Raw genomic sequence first — 19,832 nt, forward strand, 5'->3', positions numbered from 1 at the left:
GTCTGGCCTTTTAAGTCTATGCCTTTGGTGATTTATTTTCCATTTCCCAGACGGATTTAAGGGCTTTCTAAAAACATCCGACCCTCTTGACTCCTCATCTTGCAGGAAGAAAAGGTAAAGGCAGGAAAGAATAATTTTACCCCTCGTTACTCAGAAACCAAATTAGTCGTGCTCAGACGGGCAAAGCAAAGATGAAATGAATGAAAGAGTGGAGATCACAGATCATGTGGACGTGGCCTTAATTTACCTTTAAGCGCTTCCCCACCGCGCGCTCCCCCACAGTCTCCCACTGTTCTCGGTGGGGATCTGCAGCGGTGTGTTCCAGTGAGTGGGGAATCTCTGTGGTGTGTTTCTGTGGTGAAGCACGTTTTCCAGCAGCAAAGCAAAGCCCACCCCACCGAGACCACGGACGTGCCTCCGAGACAGACGCTTCACTTCACGCTCACTACAACACTAACAAGCTTCAATAGCCAAACCCGAAGGGGAAACGCTGCTATACGCCTATCAATGGGAAAAACAACTATTATTTGCACACTAGTCTCTATACACTTAAACCCCAATTCACTCAACGTCAAAGTAGATTTAACCATTTATTGCAGCAAGTGAGATACAGTTAAACTTGGCGTTAAAGGCTCCGCTTTCTTAAGATGTTCCCTGACTTTTGTCCAAGCAGCTACTATGCAAAATCAGAGAACGTAAAGCAAAACCCCCCCTAGGGATACGATAGTAGTACAATAGCAATACATTGACATATTAGCTTGAATCAGCATACATAATATCACAAGTATTTGAGCCTATGGCAGACTCTGATCAAAAGGTGGAGGCTGGGGTGGAGGAGGCAGCCAAGCAGCAGCAGATAGGAAGCAGGCAGCAAGACAAGCAGAGCTAGAGTGAATGCAAACTCAACCGTATTTAACCCATTTAGGCCTGAACTCATTATGACGCAATATTTTATGCTTTAACTATTGAAAAACAGCAGATATACAAGCTCACAGCGCGGCACCGAGTGCCGCGCTGCGAGCTTGTAGATCTGCTATTTTTGAAAAATCGTGAAAATTAGAACTTTGACCCGATTCTATAAGTGTCTTTTGAATCCTAAGATTTTTTGAAAAACCTATATTTCTATGTCGGCAATCTGGCTATAGCCATCGTCAAAGAAAAGGTCCTTTTCACTCAACTGGAACTCAGTTAGTCTGTTCTTGAGAGACTACTATGTTAGTGGTTCTCAAACCTTTTCATGCGAAGGACCCCCAAAATGATATTTATTTGTCCACGGACCCCATCTCAAAATATCTAGTTCCAGGGACCCCCCCAGAAGCAAAATTTGAGTTACAAACGTTCGCTTTGAAAATACATATATTCAAAGATTTGCACACATTTTCACGACTTTTTCAAAAATAGCAGATCTACAAGCTGTGAGCTTGTATATCTGCTATTTTTCACTGGTTAAAGCATTCAATAATTCTAGGTCTAAATGGGTTTAAAGGAGCGTCCCTGCTGTAGACAAAAACAACTCTTAACATGTAGAAGAACCCTTGGGGAAAATAATATGACATAGTTTATTACAGAGCAGTGCTAAAAGTGAGTCCATGGACAGTTGGCGATGTTGGCTGTTTTACTCGGCCCGGGAGACCAACTTGTAGTCGACCATTTCCCCACCTCTCTTTGCAGAACAAGGTCCTGTCTACCGATCAGATATCATTACCAGAATAACCTGTGCGTCTGCTTGCTCATGCTTAATATTATTCACACGGGCATGTCTGGGAGCTCTCCGTCACCTGAAGTCTATTAATCTGTCCTGACCTTCTATTCTTTGCACACACCATTGAACATTCTTACAGAATTACTTGGCCGTGGCTATAGTGCATTTAATTCAAAGTCACACTGTTATTGACGACTTGAGTCTTCATTTTGAAGCAACAAAATTATATTATATCAACTAATTCAAGTAGTAACATCCCAGACGCAAACAAATTACCCCTGCGTAAGCCTCTTATGGCAAACCGTTGAAGGGCCACACATAAATATGCGCTGGATTGATTTGCTAATTCATTCCCAAAATAAAAAAAATATTCAACTCAATGATTTGTGCTATCCTTGTATCTCTTACCAAAGACCGCTATGCATCAAAACATGTGCTTAGTGTCAGTTAAATACGCCCCCAAGTAGGTTCACTCAAAGGCCAAACCACATGCAGCAATGGAAAGCTAGAGTGAAGACAATTAAGCACTAAACCAAAACCCTGGGACAAAAATAAGTATAATGAAACAAATTATGAACAACTCGTGCTTACATGAATCAAATAACAAAAAACGTTGTCTAACCAAAATGCTTTTGTCATTTTGTCACGGCCCGAATCACACGACGCACAAAAAGAGAGGGAATTGTTTTAATTTATTTTAAATAGATAAAACATTCATGGTGTGTTGTTAGTCTGTAAAATTAGAGGTGTAGGTGCTGAATGCGAGACAAAACACCAAAACAAATGTGCCTGGGAAAGAGTGAGTGAGAGTGAGAGAGAGACGACTGCTCCCACCTAAAACATTTCTAGCCCTTTTCTCCTCTAATTTAGTCGTTATGCCAGTTAATTCCTCCCCACACACATTTCTGTTTTGCCATTGCAGCCTCATTACTGACTCACCTACCAGCGAGGAGCCCCCGCCAGGAGGATGAATTAGCTTTTGTTGAGCTGCTAATTCAGTAGCATTTAAACCCTCTATGCTTGATAAAAACAGACCTGCAAAGAGCACATTTTGGTATGCTCTTCTACACTAATCAATTCACCTGAAAAATTCCCCCCAGTGTAGGGATGCTGGGGGTTCAACAAAAGTGTCACTTTAAAGGTATATTCAGCTGAGGTATATTCAGCTGACCATATAAGGACTTCCACCATGGCCTGTGTTGCGAGCATAGCTAGATTCGGTTTTCAGAGGTGGCCAGCCAGTCCTCGACCAATCAGGGTAGAGTATGGCCGTAATTATGTTATGATGTTTAGTTATGATGGTCAAAATAAAAGTTTTGAGAACCACAGTCGCTCTGAATTAAGAACGTCTGGTAAATGCCTAGATTGTAAACTACTGAACTCATAAAATTCCACAGTCTTGTAGTAAATCAGTATCATACATCCTGAAGCTGGAGTCGTAGGCCTACCGATATTCAGTGATTGGGTCTAATGATCAAAACGAGATATTATAATGGTGTAAAAAATCTATAAAAAAACTAAACATTTCCACGCTGTAAGGCCAGTAAGGGAAAAGATGACCCCCGGCCACTTTCATTATCACTGAATACACCATTACGTTTTAAGCATATTTTGATTATCGCGACATTACATCATGTTTTGTCACGGTACTTGTGACATGTACAGTAATTGAATGAAGAATCCAAAAATAGACAGACAATAGTTGATTAATTTAAGTTGCTAGGAAGGCAAGATTATCAACAGCAGAACTGTTAAAAAAAACTACCTGTTTAATTTATAAACTCGCACACAAGAACGCTGGTGGTATAAACCCAAGTGTTATGTATCCAGTCATATCTGTGCTCCCAGTATAATTTATTTAAAAACACTTAACGTGTTAACAGTGTCATGCACAAAACGAGGTGCGTGCATTTGAAGCCACTGCAGCTCGCGCTGAAACTAACACATACATCTGACTAAATAATAATAATGTGTTTTTTTTTTTTTTTTGTATTTGTGCATTCGTTCATTCGTCCTAAAACAAATCCTTTTTTTTTGTCTTTCTTTCTTTCTTTCTTTCTTTCTTTCTTTCTTTCTTTCTTTCTTTCTTTCACTTAACGTGTTAACAGTCTCATGCACAAAACGAGGTGCGTGTTTTTGAAGCCACTGCAGCTCGTGCTGAAACCAACATCCATCCATCCATCCATCCATCCATCCATCCATCCATCCATCCATCCATCCATCCATCTATCTATCTTAACCACTTTATTAACCACTTAAACCCTATCTACTTTTTTGACCGGACTCCATCTCTGCTCCCCTTGTTTTTATCCTCGTGCACCAAATATTATCTTCAGAGAAATAGCAGATCTACAAGCTCGCAACTGAGCAGATTTTTTAATGTTTAGCCTGTTATGACCTGCCCAGAATTAGCCTGGGATCAATAGCATTTTGGGGTTTCTGATCCGGTCGAAGCGGAAATAACTTGATGTCATCAGACGTCTGGAAACGACGGCCGAAACCTACGGAGCCGTGCACCTCCCAAACAATTCCCCCTAGTTTAAAATGTGTTAAGTTTGGTATAATCTTTTAGTTTCGTTTGGTATGTCCATCTTCTATTCTAACTTATTCATAACAACATATACGTATCAATAGAGAAGCTATGGTTCACATCATCGTGTGATCAGCAGCCATCCAAACTAATGAATGTCTACTATCATCATTAGACATCCATGCGTTGGTTGTGTTTTGGATTTATCCAGAACATTAACCTGCCCACGTGCAGGTGCACCATTCAGGAGCATTTTTACCTCCTTGGTTCCATGTATTTCTGCATGAATAAAGATGAATGAGATGGGACTGTAATGCAGGGAGGCATTAAGGCCCTGAAGCGTCAATGATGCCTGTCATGTGAGGCCATTATGTCCACCATAATTTCACCACGATGATTAACCGCGCTGCACCAGCCTTTTAGTGGAACAAGATATGGTATGAGGTCCAGGGACCCCCAGGGGTCCTTGAGGGGTTTCCAGAGGGTGTTCGAAAAGAGCTGATCTACAAGCTCACAACGCAACAACACAAGGAACAGGCCGTTAGGAATCTTAAAATCTACTGAAGAATACGCTATTATATCCAGGTTAATTCCCAGAGGCTAAGATACTTCAACGTATGAATTTCACATGACTACACTGACAGGCCATAAATAATACATTATAGAAAGGAAGCTGTGAGCCATATTATAAAATCTGGCCTTGTGCCACGATTGGCCCCCGGGCAGATTTTGGACACGTCTGGCTTGAGTGATTTAAAAGCAGCGCTTATATCATGTCATGATATGGATGTGTTATCAATATATCACCCAGTCCTACAGTATGTCCTGTTGCTGCTGTGAAACACCTACAGCACATTAACACATGTTATGAGGCTGACACATACTGTAACTCTACGGTTAAGCTGAGTCATGTCAAGGGCTTGTTGTCCCATGATGGATTTGTGGGGATGGTCCCCATAATGGGCTAATAATTATGTCCAGTGGTGTGGTGGTGATTTTCTAACTGGGGGGTGTGTGCTATTTTAATGACATGACATCACGTCAAGTGCACAGACAGCTCCCACCGGTATTATGAAATATTTATTTTTAGTTTGGTTTACATGTGCATATTTAATTGTTGGAATGCCTTCATTTATAGAACTTACTCGTAAGAAAGAAAGGTAGGATAATAGGAGTCTGACAGTAGTGTTGGGTTACACAGTCTTGTGGTGTGGGCACGCCGGTGCATGTGTGTGCACGCACTCCTGCTCAAAAGACTGGTGGGACAACGTGGTGACACATGTACCGCTGTGGGACATGACTCACCTGCATGTGTATGTGTGTGTGGGGTGGGGGAGGGGGGCACACTCATTTTACCTTCACATGATAAGCGATTCCGTCCGCCACGGCTTGCCGGTTTGTAACGGCACGGCATGCTGGCTGACATGCTGGCTGTGCCGCCAGCAGTAGTGGAAAAAGTACTTTTTTTTAGTAAGTAAAAGTATCAATACTGCAACATAGAAATACTTTGTTACAAATAATTGTCCGGAATTAAACACCTTGAGTAAAAGTATAAAAGTGTTATAGTCAAAATGTACTTAACCCATTTTGTGCCCCAGAAATTAACAGATTAAAATGTCCACGATGCCTCCCTCAGGCTGCATTCACTAGCGTTGTCTTATTTTGAAGGCCAGAAGTCCATAGCGTAAACACTTCCGGTCTGACGTCATCACTTCCTTCACCGGAATCGATCATTGTTTACGTGGTGTAATGGCGGATCGGATCGGTGCTTTTCAACATGTGTTATATAAGCGAGCATCTGCCTCCATCCTTGCTTTGAAAGTGTTGTTTTGAGATAATGGACATTAAAGATGAGATTCCCCGTCTGCCTCAATGTTATGGGATTACTATTTTGTGCTCGTGGATCCGTGATGATGATAAATCAGCGAGGGAGATAGTCTCGGGGCCTTCCGCGCATGTACCCGGTAGGATAACCGCTGTTACAGTAATATATTACTTTTCGCGAGATATCTCGGGAATGGCACTGCGAACATCAAAGGGAATTTCGCGAGATATCTCGGGAATGGCACTAAATCGGTTAAAATACCAGTAAAGTAAAAATACAAAATGTTTCAATCGCGACGCGTTGTGAGCTTTTAGATCGGCTATTTTCAAATAGCCTATGTATAAAATAGGGCTAAAGTGGTTAATGTATGTTTTGTAATATTATAATTTATATATGCAGAGTAACTAGTAACTAAAGTTTCCAATAAACTTGGAAAAAAGTGGAGTTAAAGTACAATATTTGGATCCGAGATGTATTGGAGTACAAGTAAAAGTATTTGAAATTGAAAATACCTCAAGTAAAGTACAAATACCTCAATATTGTACTGAAGTACAATACTTAAGTAAATGTACTTGGTTACTTTACCATCACTAGAGGCCAGGCCGTGCTGCTGTCGTCGCAGGAATGAACCTTACTTTAGTATAAAGAGGTGGTTTTCAACCCTGTTCATACCAAGTAATGAACCTTACTTTAGTATAAAGAGGTGGTTTTCAACCCTGTTCATACCAAGTAATGAACCTTACTTTAGTATAAAGAGGTGGTTTTCAACCCTGTTCATACCAAGTCATGAACCTTACTTTAGTATAAAGAGGTGGTTTTCAACCCTGTTCATACCAAGTAATGAACCTTACTTTAGTATAAAGTGGTGGTTTTCAACCCTGTTCATACCAAGGTCCATTGTTTATTAAAGCAATAAGCCACACAAGGCTTGTGGTTACCGGGGTAGTATACACCGGCTGAAAGGCGTTGGGAAACACGAGGCGCCAGCCGAGTGTTTCCGACCCTCTACGTCATTCTTTTTGCCAAAAAATAGGGAAACAATACTTATGTGTTAGATCAGTCTCATGTTAACACTTTGCTAGCCGAAATAGAATGGCTTGTTGTAGATTAGCCGTGAAATTTCTATTATTGTATTATGATCTGAGACATAATTTTATGTTTATAAACATGAGCCCGCCACCCCTCCTTCTTGGACCGCGCCGTTGTTTTTTCTTTTTTTTCAATCCCCAGGTCGTTAGCTCACCGTGATTATCTGGATCTCCATTGGGATAGAGTGGCTGTTTTGGCCGAGGCGTCTTCTCTCCGTGCATTTCACGAGCGCGATCCGTTCACGTAAATGTCTGCTCAAATAATCCACGGATGACTCAAGAGTAGATATGAACAGTTTCGCTTGCATAGCCCGCAGCACTCCTGCTGTAGTAGCACTCGTGTATAAACCGTAAATGGGTGGCTGCTAGGGAGCCTCTAGAAGGAATGGACTCTGACGTCACTTCTGCTTCATGTCAGACGAGCCATGCGCTATCGATGGACGAGTGGTGACTAGGGAAGGTTAGACGATCGCCGATTTTTGGATAAAAATCATTTATTTCGTTTTTAATGACAAAGTACGGTAAAAGCGGCGCGGCTGAGACTCCTTGCTCAGATGTCCGGTATATTCCGGTTTTAACCCATTTAGTGCTCCAGACATGAACGGGTTAAATGTCCAGCGTGCCTCTCGCAGGGCTCCATACGCGGCCAGTATCTTATTTTGAAGGCCAGAAGTCCATTGCGTAAACACTTCCGGGTTGACTTCATGACGTCATTCAACCGAAGCGGTCGTCACTCCATGCCGTGTCTAAAATGGCCGATCGATGCCTTTGTTATTATGTTATTGTAGCGAGAATCTAATGCCATCCTTGGCTTTAAAAGTGGTGTTTGGAGAAAATGGACATTAAAGATGAGATTCCCCGTCGGCCTCCATGTTATGGGATTACTATTTTGTGCACGTGGATCCGTGATGATGATGAATCGGCGAGGCCGATCGTGCCAGGATCTTCCGCCGGGCTATAGGGTAGGAGAACCGGCGTTACTCTATATACAGTATTTTACGCAAGTATACTCGGGATCGGCACTCTAAATACTTGAGTATTTTTCACGAGTATACTCGGGATCGGCTAGAAATGAGTTAATATTAACTCATTTAATGCCACCCTTTCACCACTAGAGGGGGCCCAGTGTGCCACAGACAATCCCATAGAGATATGCTGGTATATGCAGAAGCCCTGCAGCCATGACTTGCCTAAACACTTTCCTTTGTGCATGTACAGGAAGAGGATGAAGTTAGCTTGAAGTTAGCTATTGGCTACCAAGCATTTTAAAAGCCTTATTTTCGTCAACTTAGCCATGATTAAACCTTGCACACCTCATGCATGGGAAAAAACAGAGAAGAATGAGCTCTAAAAAATCCAATGCAATCCTGGATTGCATTGTTGTGGGTTTGTGCAGTTTGTTCACAGCTTTCAAACAAAAAAATCCGATTGGAAATCCGTTCAGGCATTCTTGAGATAATAGCCATTATGTTTTACACTGTTGTGAGCTTGGAGGTCTGCTACCTGAGTTGTATGGGGGTTGTATGGGGGTTAAACATGCAAAATCGCGATTGAAATCATGTTCACTAGTTTTGATGGGGTCCAAAAAAAAAATTTTCAAAAAAAAATTTTCAATTTTTTTTTTTTTTTTTTTTTTTTTTTTTTTTTGAATCACGTGTATATACGTGATTGGCACTGTGGGATGCGCTAATATATCACGTGTATACACGTGATTGGCACAGAATGAGTTAAGGGGCTCCCCGTGGCTTGCAAAGTGTTAAGAACCATATTCGATCCATACACATGTTTATTTTCATCCAGATTTAGCTGCTTTGTGGGTGAACATCACATCAAAAACGCTAGCATAGCAACCGGCTAAACTAACAGCCGAGTATGTGCCTGGAGAATAGAGGCGCTTGTCGCCCTTACAAGCCCCGCCCGGAGACATTCAGTCACTGCTATGCATGCGGGCGGTGCTTAGAAGCACCCGCACGGCAGGATTTGAGAGAAAATCAAACGCTCGCTTCTCAAGTTCAGCCTCACGGCACAGTGGAAAGAAAAAACGCACCTGGCTTTGATATAAACTGATTCAAGGTGTGGGTTATAGCCTCATATACCACGGCAACAAGCCAATCAGAATCAAGGAATTGAACTAGCCGTTTTAGAATCAGCTAAGGATAGGATTGTGTTGATCGTGTCCCAAACAACGATAAAATAAGATCAGGTTGTCCCAGAGGTGAACTTGCCCTTTAAATGCTGTGGTATATAAGACTATAACCCCCATCTTGTATCAATTTATATCAAACCCAGGTGCGTTATTTCTTTCCACAGTGTTCCACAGTGCACCTGTGTTGTTGGCAAAAAAGCTGGGAAATACTTTCTTGCAGACCTTATAGTGAATTATTAGTGAAATAGAACAGTTTTATATGTATATGTCTATGATTTTTCATGTTCATATTGTAATCGTTTTAGAAAAGCAATCTCTCAGCCGTTATAAAATACCAGGTAACCACATGCCTCTTGTGGCTTATTGCTTCATTTGAGCTACGGACCACCAATGACGAGATTAGCCTCTCAGACCGTCGAATATTTTGTTATCGTTGGATAAGATTTCGTCCAATATTCCGTGCTGTATTGATGTTGGTACCATACGAGAGATAAAACAGGCTGATCAAAATAAGAATCTTCTACATTCTCTAATTTTGTAGACTTTGTAAATTAAGTAATGCAGATGTTTAACAATAAGGAAAGAATTTCCCCAAAGGGTAGAGTGGAATCAATGTATAGTATTATACAAAAGACTCTTGGGGACTGCTCAATGCAAATGCAGCCTCTCGATAGTCAGACACTGCGTCTCCTTTATGCAAAACAATCCTGCACAAATATCTGGAGGTATGGTTAGTGGACAGAGACATACATGGCTGCTCTTATTTGACCATGCTAGTGTTACAAATAGTTACTCTGGCACAATGGTTCTCAACCTTTTCAGGCTGTGACCCCCAAAATAATCATATTTTAACTGGGGACCCCCTCACCCCGACGAGCACTAACAGTTGAGGCATTACATTTTGTATAACACGGTTCTATTGTGAAAATAGCAGATCTACATGCTCACACCGCCTCGCAATGCGAGGCATTGTGAGCATTTTAGAGGTATTAACAAGTCCTTAAATTGTCACTTTAGAAATGTGCATATACCCTCTATACACTTAACTTTATTTTGGTTTGTTTACTGAGTGAGAAAACAATGTTTCACATTAAGTTAATCATCTGGGGACCCCCCCCAAAAAAATAATTTGGAGACCCCCCCCCTGGGGGTCCCGACCCACAGGTTGAGAACCACTGCTCTGACAGATTAGGTGAGAACATGGCTTGCTTACTACTTTAAGTTTCTAAATAGAAGCTGCATAGTGAACAGATGTCCTTATTAGTAGAAGGCTCATAGGAGGCATAACTTATTAACTACAGTATATCATAGAACAGTGAAAGTGTCGACGCATTTTCTATTAACACTGCCTGGTTGAAGTAAACAACACAAGCACACCCCCCCCCCCCCCCCCCCCCCCCACCACCACCACCCCCCCCCCTCCCCCCCACCCCACCATAGTGCTGTTAGCCACTAGCAGCTGCCACTGTAATTATGTGTTGTTGCTTCATATGGTGTTGACGTGTTTTTTTTTTTTTTTTTTTTTTTTTTTCCTGCACTCTGTTTCCATATCTTTGGGCGATGTGTGAAGTGAAGTACACATGTGTTGAAATATGGTTGATGACAGGCAGAAACCTTGTATCTCCATATCTCAACTTTTCATGTTTTTTTTTAGGTAAAATGAATGCCTTACTTTGATGTGTGATGGTGTCATGCATAAGTAGCAAAAACAGCTGATCTACTACATGTTGTGAGTAGATCGACTGTTTTCGCTACATTTGAAAAATGTTAAAAGTGAAAGTGATTAAGTGTCTGTGTGGCCACTGGCCGGCTGGTCCTCCCTTAAGCCAATTTTAAATAATAACTACATTAGAAAACATTTTTTTCCCCCCCATTTCCTGAAAAGTACGATATGTTGTCTTGTATGAAGTCTTGTATTGTTGACTGATGTCTCGGTCTCTTTCTCTCTCTCTCTCTCTCTCTCTCTCTGTAGGTCTGGTCACCTCCCTGTCGGAGGGCTGGTACAGTCTTCTCCTGGACCTACAGAACCGTCTGAACAAGGTCATCAAGAGCGTGGGCAAGATCGAGCACAGCTTATATCCTTTTCCTGTCTGTATGCCTGGTTACCATCCGTCACGTGGAGTGATGGAAGAAGTACTCGCATTATTTTACTTCAGCAAAAGTACCAGTAAGATTCCCTAATCGGGAGATAAGCGACCGTCAAGTCGCATACACAAACTTTAGAAGGCAATGGTAGCCAATCAGGAGGGAATATGGGAAATGGGACAGATCCATGTTGATGACCTGACTTTAGAGATACTGTGTACCGCTTTGCGTGATTTTAGGGCTAAATCTGTAGGAGCAGTGTCTAAAAATGTGTTTAGCAAGAATCGGCCTCATGGTGGCGCTAGAAGAGGGCCATGTGAGAAATGTGGTTTGGCAGCCAAGGAGTGCTTGTGCAAGTTTGGCATGGATAGGGGCAACGGTGGCGGAGATATGAGTTGGGCAAAAGTGTGACATGATGTGTGACGGCCAGACTCACTGACAGCCGGTGGAGGTTTTGATAGTAACTGCTGACGGTCGCAATGTAGAAATGGTCTGTTCCAAGTACAAGTTCGGTTTTTAAAATGTACTTGAGTAAAAGTAGTTTATTGCCATAAAAATGTACCTAAAGGACAACAGTCAAAGTACCCTTCATTATGCAGAATGTCCCATTTTGCAATATTTCAAATTTATGAAATGTATAAAAAAACATTTTTCAGATTGCCAAAGTATATACTGTAGGTATGAGGTTGTTTTGAGATAACAATAAAAATCTACAAAGTAACTATAGCAACTAAAAGTTTTGAAATAATTCTAGTGGCGTAAATGTACAATATTTGCCTTTTGAGATGCAGCGGAGTAGAAACTCGAGTAAAGTAAAAAGAAAAGAAAAGAAAAGAAAGAAAAAACTTAAGTACAACAGTACTTGGGTAAATGTACTGAGTTACTTTCCACCACTGTGCATGGTTACCATCTGTCACACAAGGAGCTACGCTACGCTAGGCTGCGCAGCAGCCAGGAGTGGGCCTGCCTGTCTGTCGCGTTGGCAATAAAACGCAATGAAAACTTCAAACCCAGACCAATGATGACGGGTGTTAATATAAACCTGGACGGTGTGACACAGGCCCCTTGTCTCGCCGTCTCAGGCGTGAAATGGTCTTGGTTGTGGCGGGACGGCCCCTCCTCCCGACACCGTGCCAGCCATGATGACATGTTGTCATTTTACAGTCCAGGCAGAGGGCCTTGTTTCCTCCTGGCTGCAGAATAACACGTAGCCTGGGATCCAGACTGGTTCACTACGTTTGTTGTTGTTTTTTAACTCGCTATACAGTCGGCCAGGATCATATTTTGTCACCAATTACCGTACGCTGGCAAGTCAGGAAATGAAGTTTTTCATTGGCATATTTAAAAACCTAGATACCTCATTGGCCGCTGCAGTTCATTGGAGCGACCTGTATTGCCTGTATCGCTGGGTGTCCGAATAAACAAACGACCAGAGTGCACACCAGTGCCCTCGGTTCGTATATCCGAACGCACCCTGGGTTACGAAAAGACCCGCCCCCACCTGCCTCTGATTGGCCTACCTAGATCACGCTGGCCTACCGAACTTCCATTTCTCTGGCACATGCGGCAGCTTGCCCTCCCGCCTCATGAGGCAGATGCCCCAGCGCTGAAGGAAGCGTCTATGGGCAAACACAAATGTGTGCAAATCTTTGAATATATGTATTTTTTAAGCAAACATTTGTAACTCAAATGTTGCTTTTGTGGGGGTCCCTGGAACTAAATATAAATACATATCATTTTGGGGGTCCTTGACATGAAAAGGTTTGAGCACCACTGACATAGAAACATAGGTTTTTCAAAAAAGACTCAAAAATAGCAGATCTACAAGATCGCAGCGTGGGATTCGTGCCACACTGTGAGCTTGTATATCTGTTATTTTTCAATAGTTAAATCACAAAATAACAGTGAATTTGGTGCGACACCCCTGCCGACAGTGACGATATTGTCACTGCCGGCCAGAAACCTTGTATGTCCATGTTTCAATTTAGTTTGTTTTTTTCCCACATGAATGCGTCTACTTTGGTTTACAAGGGTGTTATGCAAAAGTGTTAAAACATTTGTGAAAGTGGTTAATTCTGTCAGTTGGGTTCATAAAGTGTGAGCCAATGAAAAGTGTTACCAAGAGCTTGTGACTAAATACTTTTGATTGATAGAATACATAATTAACAGTCAGGGCATACAGTAAAGTACAGCGCTACAGTTATACAATAATCCCAAAAAGATAACACAGAAAGCCCTGAGGGCTTGTTTCCATTGTGGTCCTGTCTATAATATAACTACTTAGGGCTGTCACAATTATTACATAATCGTCTAATCGTGATTATTTGACATTATCGCAATTATTTTGTCATAATCGTCATAATCGTGAATGTTGAAAAATGTCAGAAATAGTGGAAATAGCAGATCTACAAGCTCACAACGCGTCGCATCGCGACGCGTTGTGAGCTTGTAGATCGGCTATTTCCACTATCAATGTTATTTTTTAAGTAGTAAGTCGTCAAATATGTCAGTAATGTATTTGTGTGTTTAGGTTATGTATCATATCTGCCATATGCAACTTCAAAGCCTAAAAGCCAAACAGAAATGTAATTATCAACGACAAAAACACAATTAAATCGTTAATCGCCAATTATTTGAATGACAATTAATCTTCATGTAAAATGTCATATCGTGACAGCCCTATAACTACTGGATTCACTCCAACACAGCTTCATTTTCCAAAGTTTTCTTTTGCACATACAGTACAAGGTTTCCACCTGGCAGCACAACGTTATCAGGTCAAACAAACTGGCTGAATGAATTCACAAAACGTTCAGCTAATATTGGTCAGCAATGCCAACGTTGGTCAAGATAAAAGGATTATTGAGCTTACAGCCCAGATTAAGGCAAGGTTAATAATGCACATCTGTGTGTACCAGCAGATTCTTTGGGCATCCAGCCACCGCCATTTGTTTTTGAGATTAGTTCATATTTTTAGATTTTTCCATGACGGACTACATTATGCCCTCTGCCCAACCCTGTGTTGTAGACATAAATCCTTTCATTCTTCCTCCACATTATACTGTATGTTGCATTCCACTCAACCACTTCAACAGGCCTTGAAAGTAAACAATCTACAATCAACGTTGGGTTGTAAGCTTAGTAGATCTGCTATTTTCAGTGAATGATTATTATGACCTGCCCAGAAAAGTGAAGCTAGCATTCAATTTAATTCAATGTGTATGAATGTATACGCTAATGGTTTTGGTGTGGACTCTCCATCCACTTAAGTTACAACCATGTTTAAAACTACATCTCTACTGTATAGTATTGTAGTTAAGGTGCTTGTGAGCAGACTTGAAGGTGCTGGATGTTCCTTGACTCTGGTGTCACCTGGAGGTCGTTCCACACGGAGCGTAAGACGGAGCAGGCCACGGGCTTCATCGATGGAGACCTGATAGAGAGCTTCTTAGACCTGGGCCGGGCCAAGATGCAGGAGGTGGTCAGCACTCTACAGGTAACTATACATCCATGATGACCTTTACCACTACAGTACACTACACATTAAACCCCATTTAGACCTCCAACACATTATTGCTTTAAACATTATTTTATGCTTTAACTATAAAAAATAGCAGATATACAAGCTCACAGCACGGCACAGAGTGCCGCGCAGCAAGCTTGTATATCTGCTATTTTTTGAAAAATCTTGAAAAATAAATTGTTCAAGTCTTTGAATATTTTTTACCCAATTCCAAATCCTTCTAAGGCAGTGGTGTCCAAAGTGCAGCTCGGGGGCCAAATGCGGCCGAGGACACATTTTATACGTCCCACGGCTTCATTCCTAAATTTTATTATAAACGGCCCACCAGCTCTGTCCAACAAGAGTATCTTTCAGGATTGTTCCCTGTTGTCTCATTCTGAAGGGGTCAAATAAAGGCTATTTTATTGTAATGTGTGAAATAAGGCTGAGTTATTTGTCACGCTGTGTCAGGTGGAAATGTCCAAAAGTGTTAAGTGCCCTTCAAAACGAGGCGCGGTTGCCGTGGGGGCTGCCGCTAGGATCAGCGTTGGCCGCGCCGCGGTGAGACACAAACACACTCGCTCAGCGAGTAAACGCTGCACGGTATTTCACAAAGATGAACACAATCCATCTCTCACCGCCCGCGTGCGCATGCACAAACGAGCACGCTCGCGGTGGATTTTCACGCTCGCCTCGCCGCCTCTAAACTTCGCTGCGTGGCCGAAATAGCCGCCTGCCTCTCATTGAAAATGAATTACTAGGAGGCGGTGACCGCATATCGTCTGGAACCCACTTTACTTTTAAGAAAAGAAAAAAAAAACATATTTTCAGTTGGTAAAAGATTTAAGTATAAATCTGATATGGGTATTTTTAGAGAGACGAGGAAGTCTGCAGTGCATCAAACTAATATGAATGCCTTTTCAGTGGCATCCAACTGGCAGGCAAATTCTAATTAATTGTGCTTGTAGTTGTACTACTCAAAATCATTTCTGCAAACGTGTGCATTATTCATATTGTCTGAGGAACTTGTCAGCAAAAAAGAAAAAGAAAAAGAAAACAGACAAGCAGAGCATACCAAATGAGACCAAATTATAACGAATCATTGGAATACAACAGATGAGCAGTACACACACACTATAACCATGTTATACTTCATACAAAAAATACAGAAAAGACACAATCTACAATCCCATCTACAAGGCCACAGCCAAGGTTCGAATTCTGACTTCAAATATTTATTTAGAAAAAGATTGTTTTGTATTTATCATTCTAAAAATCATTTAAAATAGTGGAAATAACCATCTACAGTACAAGCACACAACGCCTCGTGGTGCACTTTCAGATTGGCTGTGTTCACTATTTTTGTGCAACAGTCTTGAATGATGAAGCGGGGCTTTACGTGCAAATTTGAAACGTGGAGATACAAGGTTTCTGCCCGTCAGTGACGATAAGTTGTAGCAACAAGAACCCCAAAAGGGCTAAAAATAGGGGTTCCCGTAATAAATGGGTTAACCCATTTAGGCCTAGAATTATTGAATGCTTTAACCGGTGAAAAATAGCAGATATACAAGCTCACAGCGCGCTGCGAGCTTGTAGATCTGCTATTTTTGAAAAAGTCGTGAAAATGTGTGCAAATCTTTGAATATATGTATTTTCAAAGCGAACGTTTGTAACTCAAATTTTGCTTCTGGGTGGTCCCTGGAACTAGATATTTTGAAATGGGGGTCCGTGGCCAAATAAATATCATTTTGGGGTTCCTTCCCATGAAAAGGTTTGAGAACCACTGACATAGTAGTCTCTCAAGAACAGACTAACTGAGCTCCAGTCAAGTGAAAAGGACCTTTTCTTTGACGATGGCTGGCCAGATTGCTGACAGAGAAACATAGGTTTTTTCCAAAAATCTTAGAAGGATTCAAAAGACACTTATAGAATCGGGTCAAAATTCTAATTTTCACGATTTTTCAAAAAATAGCAGATCTACAAGCTCACAGCGAGACAGTGCAGTGCATCAGTAAACTATGATCACAGGTAAACCAAGAACCTATAGCATAAATGTAAACATTTTACTATCAGCGCAACAAACCTAGCATCTGTCTACACCAGGGGTCTTCAACGTTTTCAGGCCAAGGACCCCTTAGTTGAGAGAGAGATGAAGCAAGCCCACAACCTTTTCAGAGATTCCATATAGTTTCATTGTTTGACAGCATGATCATCAGTGTATTTTGGATTCCTGTCAACTTGTGTTTTCAGATATTTAACCAATTGAACCGTTAATACTTAATAAACTTGACCTTTCACTATGTACTTAGTCTGCTCTTTTTACCCTGTACACCAGGGGTCTTCAACGTATTCAGGCCAAGGACCCCTTAGTTGAGAGAGAGATGAAGCAGGGACCCCCAAAACCTTTTCATAGATTCCATATAGTTTCGTTTGATAATCATCAGTGTATTTTGGATTCATGTCAATTTGTGTTTTCAGATATTTAACCACTTGAACCGTCAATACTTAATAAACTTTACCTTTCACTTTGTACTTAGTCTGCTCTTTTTCCCCTCTACACCAAACCTCTTTGCGAAAATAGCCGATCTACAAGCTCACACCGCCTTAAAGCGCGAGGCGTTGTGAGCTTGTAGATCTGCTATTTTTGGCTAAAGTTCTCAGAATATGGACGCTAGGGTTCAAGTGGTTAATATAAAAAAAGAGAAAAAAGTTTCTATCACAGATTTGGAGGACCCCCTGTAGTAACTCTGGGGACCCCCTAGGGGTCCCGGACCCCCTGTTGAAGACCCCTGGTCTAAACAATACACTATCTAAATAATAATCACTACATTGAAACTACAGGATACCAGGTATAAAAAAGAACAAACCTAGAATTGCTCTAAATAACCTGCAATCTAAACGTTTAACATTGTGTTCAAGAGGGAAAAACAAGCCTATTGGATTAACCGCCAACACGCGCGTTTTCTCGTTGCGTGTTTTTTTTTTCTCCCCAGATCGACGACGGCAGCGGGATGAAGCGGGAAGCCACGGTGGACGAGGTCATCAAGATCGTGGAGGAGCTGACCCGGATCCACTGAAACCTGACCCCGCTCCGCTCCTGTGCTTCCAGAAGACCCACTCGTCACACAGACACACCAGGACAGGACAGGACAGCTTTGTAAATAAATATAAATAAACCCGCTGTGTGCATGACGTCACGTTCGTCCTTCAGACTTCGAAACACCTGTCCCCCTGACTCCTCCTCTCCTTTAGCCCCTCCCCCATGACTCACGCTTCTGTCGCACCGTGGTGGCAACGCAGCGGAAAAAATAGACGTGTCTACGAGCTCGGCGCATCGCGTACGCCAGTGGTTCTCAACCTGTGGGTCTGGACCCCCAGATGGGTCCCCAAATTATTTCGGGGCGTCCAGAGATGATTAACTTCATGTGCAACACCATTGTTTTCTCACTCAACTTACTGTTCAGTGAGAAAACAATGTTGCACGTTAAGTCAATTAAACAAATTAAACATTGGCCAATTTATCAAATATTGACGCAGAAATTATGAAAATAGCCGATCTACATGCTCACAACGCCTCGCGTTGCGAGGCGTTGTGAGCATGTAGATCTGCTATTTTCACATTAGAACCGTGTTATACAAAATGTTATGCCTCAACTCTTAGTGCGTGTCAGGGTGGAGGGGTCCCCAGTTAAAATATGATTATTTTGGGGGTCGCGGCCTGACAAGGTTGAGAACCACTAGCGTATGCAACGCGTCAAGCTTGTAGATCGCTTATTTTGTTTCTGCGGTGGTGTGGAGTGACAAAGCATAGATAAGGTTTAAAAAATTGGCGACAAATAAAATAGACCAAAGACGTTGGTCGCGGTGTGCATGAGAGTGTGTGTGTGTGTTTGTGTGTGCGCGTGTTTTGCTTGTGTGTGCAGAGCGAGGCTCTGTGTGTGTGTGTGTGTGTGTGTGTGTGTGTGTGTGTGTGCGACTGTGCGTGCGTGCGTGCATGGTTTACTGTGTGACTTGCATCATGAGAATTTAACCCCTTCACCACCACAGGGCAGGGATTGTTTCAGCTTCTTGCCAGGGAGGGGGGAGTGTTGTTGGTGTGGCTATACATATAAACTACCAGTAGGCACTCACTGTACTGGCTTTTTGTAGGACTCAACCTGGTTTATAAAATAATGTTCTAAACGTTCTGTTCTACAACTCTTAACGGGATCTGGCGGACATTTCGTTGTTTTTGCCAGATCTGGTTACACCGTTAGAAAGCCTGTTCATTCAGCCCATGGGAGAGTTCAGAAATTATTAGGCTTGTTTAGTTACAAATTGTAACTTTGCCTTTTTCTGGTGCGTTTTTTCTTTTTTTTTTTCTTTTCTTTTTTTTTTCTTTTTTACACAGAATCATAATGTTTTATGGTATTGGTTCACCAGGAGCCTGGATGGCTTTTATTCCAGGCTTTAAAATAAAGATGCGTCCTGAAATCTCTATGGGGCCGAATGAACAGGCTTTGTATCTGTGGAACCAGAGCCGCGGTAAAACAAAATGGCCGCCCCTTTAATGCTCTATGGATGTGAGTTGTTGTTTCTTTGGGATTTGTCCCGAGGAGGACACACTTTTAACCACTTGAACCCTTAGCTAGCGTACCTGTTCTGGGCAGCAAACATTCGCTGATATTTCGTGTAGAGCAAAGGTTCTTAAAGTGGGGTCCAGGAGACCCTCAGGGTTCCTTGAGGGGGTTCAAATGGATCCTTACTGGTCTGTAACTCTGAGAGTGTAACAAATGGAACCAAATGGACCCTTACTGGTCTTTAACTCTGAGAGTCTCAGACTTATGAGGGTCCTTCAAACTAAAGTATCTAGGTATAAACGTATAAAAGTGTCTAGGGTTCAAGTGGTTAGGGTTTTGTTCCCAATGAAATTGGTCCCGTGATGAACAGAACTCTTTCTTGTTACTTTGCGTCG

General features: G+C 41.9%; 1 protein-coding gene across 1 annotated transcript in view; it reads left to right on the top strand.

Annotated features, from left to right (window-relative positions):
• ddb1 (damage-specific DNA binding protein 1) overlaps positions 1-18,501 on the top strand; it is a 136,092-nt gene extending 117,591 nt beyond the window's left edge. Inside the window, exons 25-27 of the mRNA XM_080729232.1 lie at positions 11,264-11,366; positions 14,749-14,872; positions 17,872-18,501. Coding sequence (XP_080585358.1) covers positions 11,264-11,366; positions 14,749-14,872; positions 17,872-17,955 — 311 coding nt within the window. The 3' untranslated portion in view covers positions 17,956-18,501. The remainder of the gene's footprint in view (positions 1-11,263; positions 11,367-14,748; positions 14,873-17,871) is intronic.
• Positions 18,502-19,832: the final 1,331 nt, after the last annotated feature.

This window comes from Nannobrachium achirus (genome assembly GCF_963921795.1).
Source record: "Nannobrachium achirus genome assembly, chromosome: 7".
Classification (NCBI taxonomy): domain Eukaryota; kingdom Metazoa; phylum Chordata; class Actinopteri; order Myctophiformes; family Myctophidae; genus Nannobrachium; species Nannobrachium achirus.